A 13,949-nucleotide genomic window follows, 5' to 3' on the forward strand; every position below is an offset into this window, starting at 1 on the left:
TAAGGGGTGATAATAGAAGGGTGGAGAGGGGTGAGGAGAAGCGCATAATCTCTCGTCAGAGCGGCGCGGTTTAATTCGCGCAAGGCGCGGCCTCGGCTGTTATTATTCCATTAGTAATTAAAACGTTCCAAATCTCTTTGGTAAACTCAATTAATATGGAACTTAAATAAGAGTAGGATCGATTATAAACGAGGGAGATTGATTGAATATTCAATTAGAGCTGAAATGGAGCCTCGCTTCCCCCTCATCACTCTATTTTCAGGGAGCGTGAGTGGGTGAGAAAGAGCGAAGGGAAAGAGAGAGTGATCGAGTGAGAGAGAGAGAGAAAGTGTGTGTGTGTGTGTGTGTGTGTGAGAGAGAGAGAGAGAGAGAGAGAGAGAGAGAGCAAAGGGAAAGAAAGAAAGAAGAGCGAAAACAGCAGCGAACTAATTCCTAACAAGTCCTGTGATAACAGACAGAATGAAGTTGGTCTCCGTCATTTGCCATGCAAACCTAATTGTCGCGGTATCCTATCCTCCAGCGTTGAACATGAATATGATGAGCCTTACTACAGCAGCCTGCTTGAATATTAGTTCGCTCAAACACATTAAAATACTCATGATCTTCAAGAATATTATTCTATCGCCTCTACTTACCTATTAGATTACTGAAACTCGAAATCAATACTATTCATACATTTCCATAATCAGTACACTCACTAACAAATAAGTCAATAAAGTCAATAGTTATAAAGTTCATGAAGTAAATAATATAGTCAATACATTATTGTTAATCTATTTCTCTATCCATGAATAACTACTAGTTAATAATTCGTTTTTGAACTATTCTTGACAATACTACAGTCCAGTCCAATTTTTGAATAATCAATTCAAAAAATCAGACTGTAGTATCGTCAAAAAACGCCTAAAAACGAAACATTTCTATTATTGTGATGTTCATCACATTACCAATGAGTAAGTGAACTAACATAATTTTTCATCTTTTTGTGATGCTTTTATCAATGAATATTTGATTTGTTTAACTTCATTCAATGTGGCTATGAATTTTATTTTTCTGTAAAAGATCATATCAAAGCTTATATCAACTACATTAACTATATTACTATGGATAATATGGGCATATATTATGGGTGATTTAGTTCTGTAATATCAAGTGGTTCAAGATGCTGATGATCTTACAATGTTACAAAGTTCATTACGTTTTTATGCGGGACTGCTTCTATGATCTTTATTGAGCGACTGTATTATGTCTTAATTTTAATTTTCTTGATTGACAAGGGATAACAGATGCTCAAGTTTCTCACTTTCCAAGGCTCTCTTCAAAAACATCAGACTACATTTGTTCTACCTTCATATTTAGAAGAAACCTTCACAGTTCTAGTATATCTTAGTAGACTGCTGCATGTTTTGCGGGAAAAGTAAACAATCTGATTTGCATCAGATTGAGCCTTGCATAACGCTCTTCTTTATACTTCTTTACGCTCTTATTTACCTTCTTTCTCCCTAATCGGCATTGCTTCTTTGAAAAATATTCTCAGTAATAGTTTGATAATAAATTCTTCCATATAATTTCAAACTTTTTATAAAAAATAGTCTGGAGAGTGATACTTTAAATTGCTGAGTTTTATCTTGGATTTATCCGATAATAAAACGGTTCGGTCTTACTATTCATGATTATACAGATGAATTGCCATTTTCGTCCATCATAAGAACTGACTTTTTGCAGTTTGAAGGTGTGACATCAGCACTGGAGTTATTATTATTTATTTCTTCTTTCGGTTTCGTTTTTGAAACATCCTCACGACTTGAAAATGTTTTAGTTTTTGATAATGAGTTCAAAATGTTTGTGACTATCTTAATTTTATTCAGATCCTGAACGTCTTGATTTCTCTTTTTACTGCTGTCTCTTTCAATATTTTCGTCATCTAAAATTCCTAAACTGTCTCTCTCAGAGCTTGGAATAGTTTCTCTCTTCCTTTTCTCCTCTATTTCGTTCATTTCACCTTGTGGAATCACACTTTCTGAAACTTTTCTTTTCAAATTTCTCAACAAAAGTTTATCGCATTCTTTCATTTTTGACGTAAGTTTATTCCGGAGGATTTCATATTCATTTTTCAATTCTTCTGAAGCATTTGCAGGAGTTCTTCGCTGACGTAGATCACAGGAGCTCACGAAAGAGCCCAAGGAAATTGGCTGATTATTAAAGTTTTTGACTAATTTCTCATTCACTTTGATCGGATTATCACCACTTGGAGATTGATGCGTATTTAACCATTTCTGTGAATTGTCACCATGTAATAAACTCTTCTTATGATCTTTTAGTCTACCAGTCATGTTGATGATCTCATTCATAATTTTTTGGCTGACAACATCATAACTCAAAGATTTTTGACGATTTTCAATGCACCCTATTGCACATAAACTCCGGCTTTCTCCAAGTTTTACAGCCTTCCGATCATGATAATTCTTTTTTAGTTGTTGACATCTTATTGGCATTCTTCTACTATTGGTGGTCCTGTTCGATCGACGAGTTTGGATATTTGAAGAGCTGTGACACTTTGGACTGTCTAAACGTTTTGTTTGAGTAATTTGTTTGGAAAGATTGATCGTGTTATGCGATTGAGAATGACTATCATTCACGCTGTTGATTGTTGAATTATTTTTAGCAATGATTTTCTTTTGCGGCTTGAGAGAAGTCGTCTTTCTGTGTACACATAATCTGGGAAGCATTTGCCACCTCTTCACCTTCTGTACGCTAAATTTTTTGCTATTTTCGTAACTTGGTAACGAATCATCACTCACACCAAAAAGTGATAATGAGGAACTGCCAACTGAATTCTGATCTGAAATAGCATGTATAGATTTGATTTTTCCCACTTTTTGTATTACCTTATTCTTAGAAGCTTTATTTGCTTCTTCTAAATTTCCTCCAGTAAGTCGCTGATTGAAGTTTTTCACTTCCGGTCTAGTTTTGTTCTTTTGAATTGCTATTCTTTTAGAAAATAAGTTTTGAGATACCATGGGCTTGGAAGCTTTCCTCTCGTCTTTTTTGACATTATCCACTTTTTCTTTGGTTAAATTATCTCGAATTGGAACTTCCAATATCGGCTCTTGATTGATATAAATTACCCTTCCAATATCATCATATTTTCCCTCTCCTTCAGTTATTTCTTCATCAGTCACTTCATTTGAAGACTCCCTCAAGGTGGATGTGGAAGGCACAGAGCTCACATCATTGTACTTTTCAGTGTCTCTCAGTAAACTGAAACGATCAAAATCATTCACAAGACAGTAATTAACCAAAATGTCTCTTTCTAATCGTTCTGAACTCATAATTTCATTTTTGATAGGCTGTTGTTGATCAATTCCTTTTACATCTCCAATAGAATCCAGGTTGAATTTTGAGTTTACAAGTGGTGATGATAATAAATCTGAATCTATTGTAGTTGACGACTCTGTAAACATTCATAGAAATGGTTAGTTGTGGGAAATCCATAAAAATCTGATAAATTTGTGGAATAACAACATTCTTACAAAATATAATTCAACAGGCTGAAACAGAAGAACCGTTTCTCATCCCAAGAGAAGTTGCTTTTCTTTCATTTCTTGGGAAAACCTCAACGTACACCTTCAAGTAACTGATCTTGAAGTTGCATAGTGTATGTTTCAAGAATATATGATTCATCTAAGATGAGGTTTTTGGAATGCAATATAATATTTGATCAAAATATTGACAGATAGATGAGAATATTAATTTATAATAGACAAATAGAATATCAATTCATTGAACGGATCAAAATAGCTTTGATCTTCTACACATCAGAATAGAGAACAAGATGGATGTTATCAGAGACAAACGAATATCTACTTCTAGTATTCCTAGTATTCTATATATTTCATGGTATTCCTTTTTTTCTAGGATGTTCTAGAAGCTGGCAGGGCCAGGTTGTCGATTCAGTAATGTGATGTAATGATAGGATTGTCACTAAAAAGGTGTTAAACTGCTCCAAATTACATGCGGTTGGGTTTTATACCATACCAAACAAAGTTCAGTTAAGTGTAGGTTTTGATTCTTGTAAGTTCAATGGTACAAAAGTGTCAAATCAATGAAAACAATTGAAATAAATTTTAGCGTTATCTCTGCGTTTTTGACAGAGCTTTTAAGGCATGTTAGATAGAGTGTTGGATAAGGCAGCGGTAAATTTTATTATTGTAAGTCGTCCTATGAGATTATGGTTCATTCTATAAACAATAATTGTTTAGACTATAATATCACTCTAATAATAATAATATGAGTATTAATCGGGTATATTTCAAGTGGATATTCGAGTAAAATTGTTATGATAAAGTGATATTTTATTGTACCAAGGTACTTAAATATTGGGTAATACTGTATCAGGAATTTTGAGTGAATTTGTACTGATTGTCTTGAATTTATGATTTTAGTTGTAAGTTGTATTGGATGATTCGTATAAATAGGCTACTTATGTAGAAAAGAGCAATAATATTAATGGTTAGATTAGTACTGTAACTGTTATAAATCATAATTGATTACCAGATTTTTCAAATTCCTTGTTCTTTTCTTGTCCATTATTAGTAACTAATTTGTGTGGTTTACCCTGCAAACAGATATTTTCTCATAGTATTATTCAATTTCCTCCTGCTTGTATACGATAACAAAATTGATAAATTGAAAGCATAGGATAATAATAATTATGAGTCAAGTAAGCCTACAACCTCTGTTACAATTGTGACAGTGATGTAGCTTATTCAAATATGACACTCGTAGAGTAATTAATAATTCATAATGGATAAGTAATAATAATGGCAATACGAAAAGATATGCTGAGCATTTCAGTTTTTATTGACAAATTAATCAGTAAATTCATGTCTAAAATTTCATACAAACAAATTTAGAACTTGAATATCTTTAATTCATGTTATAAGGATAAGATATTCAAATAACTGTAATCTATAGGCTTATATAAGGAAAAGAAAGCTAAAATTCCTGGCTGAAGGGATAATCAAAACAGCATTTCTAATTGATTACTTTGTTTTTTTAATTTTGAAAAAACCAAGGCATTAATAAGAATCCAACATAACCTAAAATAATGAAATATATAAATCATCTCACCTTTAGCGAGTTCACATCGATTTCGCTGACCTTTTTTATCAAGTAGATAATAAAAGATAGTATTGATACAAATATTGCTATTACTGTAGTATCGTTTACTGTAGAGCATGTTACCAATGGCTTCCTTCCTGAAACTGAATTTGTAACTAAGCAGTATTTCATAATCTGGAAGTTAAATCTTCCAAAATACTAACTTTCTAAAAATGTTGCGAATGCCAAACATTCAAACTTCATGATGGTTTTAAAACATGTAAATTTAAAAATAAGAATAATTCAATTTCGAAAACTCTTATATAAATAATTCTAATGTAGATTCATAATATCACATGATTATGGTAGCTGCTGGAATTGTCGTGAAAAAATTCTATCTAAATTAATTAAAGCAAATTATGATTTCTAGGCGGGCATCTGTTGAATCATGGCTTACTTTAGATCTATCTATAGTAGGCTATGGTTGAATGCTACTACCAATTTTTTATGAAACGCTGTTAAGGCGAGATGTAAAAAATTATTTAATAATTATTGCAAAACAAGTTTGCTGTTGTCATAAGCGTTGTCATTTCAAATGGATAATATTTTCTCAAATTTTAAATCAAAACGTCATTTAAATTAGAGTCAATGGTGAAGTTTTTATTCTCCTCTCATGTCATTCCTGATCTTGGAATACTACTAGACTTATATCAAAAAAAAATATCCAGACACATGTTTTCAAAGCTATTATGATACCCATATCATTTTATACAAGTACATTATTTTGTATAGCCTATGCATGGAAATTTCCTACGATCATGTCATGGTAGATTATGATCATGCATTATTATTTGAGGAGAAGAGCATGTTGGTTACTGGAAGGGGATGCTATTTCAAGGAAAATAATAGCATTATTCGGTGTCTGCGCGAAATTGCCTTGAATAGGGGAGCGAATTGGGGTTGTCCGTCTTCTTTTATTTGCATCCGCCTCAAATTTAACGTTAGGTAGGCAGCCATTGAGGGGAGTTGGGTGGTGAGGCCCGTCTTCCCCAAGACGCAGCCATTTCCAGCGAAATCAGAACTGTCGTACTGTTTTATGAGTCTCATTTTTTCTGACAAAAGCTTCCATATTCTGGGTCGTTACAATATTGTTAAGTTACACGAGCCGCAAAGCCTGACGTTTCTGTAAACATTTTCGCTGCAACAAACGAGTGGATTTATAGGCTCACATATCCTGAATAACCCACCCACACTCTCAGCGCCATTCTAAGTTGCTCGTTCTATCTTCAATGTCTTCTCATTTTTTCCGTCATCTATTCACAGTTACATCTACTTCCATTTCTTCTTTCCACTTTGTTAGCCATCACTCATATTTTTCTCGAGCTCTTATTGTATCCGTTCCAGTTGTTTCGCGCGATTTCTTGTGATCATCTGGAATCTCCAAGGTGAGAGTGTCTTCGATTCGGGAAAATTGAAATAAAATAATCCACTATAAGTAGATTATTAGTAGATGATTCAAGAAAATTGGAAGAAGAAATCATTGTTTCCATCCCACAAGAAAGAAATAAACCAATTTTATTGGCAACGAACTCGATTTGTTCCAAAAGTAATGAGTGTTCAAAACTTGAACTTGATTGGCGTGAGCTTTTGTTATTAATTATCGATACACAGACAAAAGTACAGACCTCGCTCTTCAAATCTGCACTCGCTGAAACTAGACCTTTTTTCAATGTCAGAAATAAATTTATTTTTTAATTTTATCTCGCAGAATGAATGAAGGAAGACTTCCTTTGAAAGTATGGAATTGGGTACCAGCGAACAGGAATAGGCGTGGAAGACCGCGAAAGAGATGGGTATCCAATGTCCACATTGAAATGGAGAGTAGAGGTCTCTTTGAAGGAGACTGGATAAATAAGGAAAGATGGCGATTGGGGTGCGAGAAGCGACATAACTGAAGTTGCAAAAACTCGCTATATATATATATATATATATATATATATATAATATATATATATATATATATATATATAATTTTATCTATCATGGCATATTACTATTTCTAGACGGGCATCATCATCATCAGATGGATACTGCAGTCATTTATTTTATGGAGCTCTCATGAAACAGAAACAGAATGACAAATATTTGTAGAACAAATTCACATTCAAATTCAAAATCATCACATTCACATTTAGAGACAATATCTGTGTTGAAAAGAATTCTACAGCTATTTTGAAGATTATCTACGCATTTTCAACATAGAAGTCAACCTATAGGCTCCTAATCTCACTTTTGAACAATTGAACAGATCTCTCTCACAGACGACATGTAGTACCAAAAAATCATTTTCTAAAAGGATTTTGTTGGATTTCCCAACAGAATAGAAGTGCTGAAAAATGAAATATTGCATTCTAAAATAACACATGTAAAGTCTTTTGTATATTAAGAGCTTGCATTGTTTCGAGTATATTGAAGATTATGTTTCACTTTTGTGTAGTTGAGAAGTTGATATTGTGGTAATTATTCATATTGAATGAGAAAGACTAAGAAATTGTCAAAAACCACAGATTTATTGATACTTAGAAAGACCGGTTTCGGTTATTACACCATCGTCAATCTCTGATAAACTAAAACTAAATACACGAGCAGCAGAAGATTATGTTTATTGAGCGTGAGTGATGAAATGATGAATGGTTAAACGTAGGTTTAGAATCACCAGAATTCAGTAAGAGGTACCAGTATGCCTCAAACTTAGCACTAGCAAAGTACCGACATTCATCATTTCAATTATGCTCCACTCTTCAAAGTATGCAATCAATAATGTATGTTGCGAGCTGAGACGGTTTTTTCAAATTTTCAGAGACTCTCAATTAAGAAAATATTGTACCATGCTTTATGGTGCGAGTGTCCTGATGAAGAAATTATGAGCATTTTTCTTATCTCGAGTTGAAAGTAATTGAGTGCCGAAAATAGCTTATATTCAGCTGGTTATTTAGAGAGCTATTCTTATTTCTCATTGTTCCAAATATGAATGAAAAATCATTTATTGTTCAATTTCCATGAGTGGTAATATATGGCATCTTAGCTCTAGTGAATGACTTTGTCAGTTTTGAGTTAAGCCACTTGAAATGAATCCACCACTCAATCCAAACAAGTGGATTTGCATTTTGAAAAGTGATCTCCTATTAGTGGACTGGTTGCTATCTGACGAGGAGAGGAGATGAACTCATCTATGAGTTGAACGTGCGCACATATTTCCCCTGATAATGCCATTTTCCATGGACGAAGCCCATTTGTTTTGAGACCAGAAGGCATATCGTTTGTATGCGCACTATAAACGCATTTATCTGGCCATTTCGAAAGCACTCCCTGGTGACTCTACCACCCCTACCCCCTTCTCCCACTGCACCCTTCACTCACCAGGGGCAAACCCATCATCACAAAAACGAGAAGCATCACATTCAACAGCAAAAGTTGTAAAACTATCATCTCGGTATGAAAAATCGTCGTCTCCAAATTCAGCTGCCTCCAATGATATGCTCATCATTGCAACATTATAACATTGCAGTCTTATCATGATGAAGTACCTATCCTACTCTATAAAGGCATTGTAAAAACTAAAATTATCGTTTTTCCCAGATCCTATTATGCTGATATGCTGAAATTATCATGTTTGCTGTTACATTCTGTATGAAGATAAGTACATGAAAACACAAGTACTGTAATTGATTTGATGCATCGACTATCAGGTCAATTCACTGGATTAAAGTTGAGAATAAATTCAAGTCCTCGAAAACGATCAACCTATAGCCTGGATAAAGCATGAAACCAACAAATAGTGGTAATTCAACTAAATCCATGATTATGAGTAATGTCCTGGAATGAAAACTTGTTACTTCATTCACAATATAAATAATTTTCTCTAGAGAAAAATCCAATACTGGAATCGACTCAGATCAATGATGTGCAAAGATGCTCTGGAAATCATAAATGAAGCTTAAAAAATGGAATTTGATAGGATGGAATGATAATCCCAAACAAAACACAGAAAATGAAATTAATTTATTCTTTATTTTAACATTGTAACATATTACAATCAGATGAAACAAAACATGGATTTCAGGGTCTTCCTGAAATTATATTGAAAATTGAGTTATCGATTGTTCGACCCCCTCCCTTCGAAGTGGACCAAGCTGCACAACTGGTCCAACTAGACTATATCATACTAATACGAGAAACTTCATATTACAGCACATATTCAAGATGATGTTGATTGAGCTTGAGTTATGAAATGATAAATGGTTTAAAGTGGGTTCCGAATCACTAGAAATCAGTAAGACTGATAAAATTTTGATTAGACGTATTGATGATACAATAATATGAAGGTCATGAGAAGACTACAATGTAAGTTGAGAAGTTGAAGTTGAAAACCCCAGAAATAAAGGAATGCTATATGTTCTTCAACAACAACAATTTCCAGCTTTTCCTTGCCTGAATTTCCTTTACTGGTAGGAGGTAAAATTCAGGAAAATCATAATCTGACTGCTAAATTGGAATTTTCAATGATGTAAGTACGTGATGTGCAATTTACTCATGATAATTATGTACTTACTACTTGCTTTCACGTACTACTCATGAAACAAGTACATTTGTTTTTATACTCAAGTGAGAATTGATGCTTCATTAGTCAGCTTCCAGAGAGAAACAAACAGGGTGGGATGCACTATATAATCTTTGCACCAGGATGCATTATAGTATAATGCAAATACATGAGTGAGAAAAAAAACCTGTAACTTAACAACCACTATTGTCGCCGCAAAACAAATAGAACACGATAAAAAGAAGAAATGGATAAGGGTTTCCACTTGTACGAAGAAGGGGAAGAAAGAACGAAGAAATGGAGACATAAAGATGCCAAAAGGGAATTGAAAAGGGATTTACAGCATGCAGTCCGAGTCTACACCATTTTGGAAGAATTGCATCCGCAGAAGATAGCCTCCTTCTATTTCAGAAGAAGGATTTCTATCACAGCTTCTACTAAACCGATCCAACCCTTGGATTTCCCCCTCTTTCTTTCTCTGACTCCAGAAGAGATCGTTCCTTCTCTCTCCACACTCGATACTCAATCTCGTTGCTAGCAAACACACCCAATTTCCAAGCGACTCAATACCAATATACGGGGCTAAACATTTCAATCTCGCTCTTCTCATTTCCTGCATGTGTGGCGAAATTCGATTTCCTCTGAGTCAATTTATTTTTTATCCTCCATTACTTTCGACAATATAAGTGATCATGCTGAATTGATAAGAAAATACCGCTGGGAGAGACAAAGTAATAAAAACAAACCCGATCTGCTATTTTCATTCGATCACCACATTCTATCAGCTCCTCTCTTATCCAGTTGTCTAACTAGGCATCAAGTAACAAGTTCTCACTTTGGACCATGTACATAGTTATTATCTGTAACTGACTGATCATGCCTTCTCATTCTCAGTTGAGAAGAGTTTGGAAAAATTAAAAAAATGTTTGACTCATTTGCTGAATCAATGAAACCAACCCACAGTTGACTTGGAAAGTGTAGCTTCTTGTTTTGAAAATAATTTTCTTAATAATGATAATTATAGCTCTTATGTATCTGTTCAATTCCTATTTGATTTACCAAAACACATAAAACATTTTAAGAATTAAAGAAGGAATAATAGAAAATATTATATAGTACTGTATTGATTTTCGCCTATGATACCTTTGGCTACCACGGAAGCGGTTCTAGTAACTCTTTATTTTAACCGATTTCTATTGTTAGGCGCTTTTCAGCATGTAGTGATCAAAATAGTTGGTATCTTTATTCCGGCATACCCGAAAATATTTATAGTAGGGAAAATTTCTTAATTTAGATGGAAAGACTAGGAATATGCTTTAAAAGATATAGGATACCTGTCGAAGTCGATATTATTTATTTATTTATTCATGGAGACAACAGGTAAAACCCCATTTTGCCTCCTCCACACTATACAATAATTTCCAACATAATACAATTTTCAATGAAAAGAAGATAGAAAATATGAGAAAATAATAAATTATAAAAATAGCTAATTATAAAATTATGAGAATGAATAATATGTACACTATTGCATGATAATTATTGTACATTTCACCATTCAATGTGAATTTTGAATCATAAGAATGTATTTGTCAAGATGAAGCAAGATGGGATAGATGGAGATTAACAATTTTTCACAGCACCTTTCTTCCTACCCTCGTGTCGTCTAACCGTAAAGAAAGTTATATTGCAAACAACAGATTCAATCATTTCGATGCAAAAGTTACTACTTTTTACAACATCCAGAGAGGGAACTGAAGAAGGTGTGATTCGGAGGGTAACTTGGAATTTATCTGGCCGACCCTCTGTCCATACTTATTCTATTGAACGGTGGTGTGTCGTAAAGCATGGCATGGCGGCGTGGAATGTGTTCGCATTAAATTGAGCACCGGACTATGTTCGGCCGAGATGATCGTCAATATGGGAATAGTTTAAACAAACAAGACCGGACAAGAGCTCGAAATGGAGGGACACTTTTATACGAGCGGTTGGCTATCCGCCTATCCTCGGGGGATAGATACTGTTAACTGCCCCTGCGACGCCAATACTCCCCGAAATAATATCGTCACCACTCCACCACCACACAAACAAAACAATCATGTCACACATCGATATCATCCGCCACTAATCGGCTACACATGTGTGTGATGTGCCATCTGAATAGCAGTTCATCTAGCTGCTCTCGGGATTAAAGTCGCCGCCCACCTCTGCGCAAAATTGCTGTTCTGATGGACAAAATTAACATTGAAATGAACGTGAGCCCCCCGGAATTAAGCCGCGCCTACATCCACTGTTATGTTATCATTCATTGTTGAATGTGAACGCATCAGTCGAAAGTAAATTGTGAGAGTTCAATTAACCAACATGAAGATTGCTGAACAACTAAATTGATTATGTTGAATATAAAATCTTTAGTAGTTGGTACCATGGAATTTGTTACTTTGATACATGATAGATCAATAAGAATATCAGTAGGCCTACTACGCCGGATATCTAATCTACAATATCACATAATATTGTGATCAACACTACATAATTACCGTACATAATTATTGTAATAATAGCTTTAATATATGTACCTCTAGATGCCAACCTTGACCTGAGACTTGTGCAAATGTAATAAGGCTTTAAAATGAAACAAACATTATTGAATCGTTATCAATCGTATTTACTCATAAAATACTTATATTGACAAATTGACAACATCCCAGTGAAAATATTCTCTGCCACTTGGAATCTTTGCATCATTCACTTAATTCATCAGGCTGATTTAGGAAAATATGCAAGATAAAGTCACCTATGTTAAAGTGTATTACCTAACAGGTTTTGATTTGGTCATCCTCCTTTTATCAAATTGATGGATGGGTACTTTTGATTTACTACAGTATTATAAACTCCTTATTATTATTAACTGGGCATTGTATTGTTGACAGTTCACCTGTTGTACATCACTACTACGGTAACTTTTTACTTCTTTTATGACAAGTGGTCAGACATGGTCAATAGCCCCATCCCAATTCACACCTGCCCTCACCGCAAGATTCACAATATCCAAGATTATTTCCAAGATCCCCATTCAAAATTCTTCAAATTAGCTAACAATACAAAAATAGTAGGAGGCAGATAGTATCAAAGACAGTAATAATGACGCACTGAATTATATTATAAAGTTCTTTTGGCATCTTCAGGCGATTTATTCCTTGCATTGTCACACGTCTGACTTTTCTAGAAAAGTGAGTTGTTAGAATGATTTCCCCCATCTAAATGGATTTCTGATTCTTCTCATCGAAGATGGTATCTCCAAATACTGATATCACCAAAAACTACAGGATTCTAACTTACAGGGCTTCAGCTGCTCATCTTTTTTTCAGACTACTAAATCAATCATTTCAAACTACCTGTTTAGAATGATCTTTAATCAAATTTGTATCGTTTTTGGCTACTCTTTAGAACACAATCTTTTTCATGAATTTTTCGATAATTTAATATTCATTAAGTTTTCAAGCTTACTCCTAGCGTCAAGACTTTGTAAGGCTTGAACAAACTTCTAGTCTACTAAGAGAGCTAACTTCAACACTAACTGAAAATGTTTCTATTTTCATTTGTCTGGTAGAGAGCGAATTATTCCTTTCTGAACCGATAAGAGCTACAACTATCACGATGATGAGAATTAAAATATGGAACAATCAATATTTTCCTATTATAAAACACCTGGTGCATCTTCTAGTCACTTTCAATTTTTATTTTCAATTCAGCCAGCTACAAACACAACCATTTTTGACGTTCGATTTTTTGCCGTCCTTATGAATTCTATCAGATTGAACGGAACTTGATAAACATAATCTGTATGACCTCATCTGTTTAATCTAATTGGATTCATAAGGACGGCAAAAAATCTTACGTCCAAGAATCAATGTGTGAATGACACATTAACTAGCCGAAGAGTAATTTAGGATGTTATTACAGGATCAAATGACAGTAAGCATGCGGGAGAGTTCCATGCTGGAGAAGTTTCCGTGGACCATCTCAATTTCCCAAGGTTTAGTCGTAAATAGTTTGAATCTGACCATACATTTCCTTGCATTCCTTCACATATTGTATAATTATAGCATAAGCGTGAATATGGGTAATTTCAAAGTACCCAGGTGTAGTTACCTCAACTCTAATGGAACAGCCATACAAAGTTGTTTATAATAAAGGCCATCATCCGGACGAGCTATTAAATGTTAATGATGCCATGTTTTGA

The 13,949-nt window shown here is 34.2% G+C and overlaps 1 protein-coding gene across 2 annotated transcripts; it reads right to left on the bottom strand.

Moving 5' to 3' along the window:
* Positions 1 to 1,032: 1,032 nt before the first annotated feature.
* Positions 1,033 to 5,498, bottom strand: LOC120351929. Of its 2 annotated transcripts, XM_039430845.1 has the most exons (3): positions 5,134 to 5,498; positions 4,555 to 4,618; positions 1,033 to 3,454 (listed from the first exon to the last, which is right to left on the bottom strand). In XM_039430845.1, exons 1-3 carry the CDS (start codon positions 5,293 to 5,295, stop codon positions 1,674 to 1,676), a joined length of 2,007 nt encoding a protein of 668 aa, XP_039286779.1. In that variant the 5' UTR covers positions 5,296 to 5,498; the 3' UTR covers positions 1,033 to 1,673. The 2 variants fall into 2 exon arrangements, with proteins under 2 accessions (XP_039286779.1, XP_039286783.1); XM_039430849.1 differs by lacking the exon at positions 4,555 to 4,618 and having other exon boundaries at positions 5,134 to 5,444.
* Between the last annotated feature and the right edge of the window lie 8,451 nt (positions 5,499 to 13,949).

This window comes from Nilaparvata lugens, chromosome 1 (assembly GCF_014356525.2).
Source record: "Nilaparvata lugens isolate BPH chromosome 1, ASM1435652v1, whole genome shotgun sequence".
NCBI classification, from domain to species: Eukaryota; Metazoa; Arthropoda; class Insecta; order Hemiptera; family Delphacidae; genus Nilaparvata; species Nilaparvata lugens.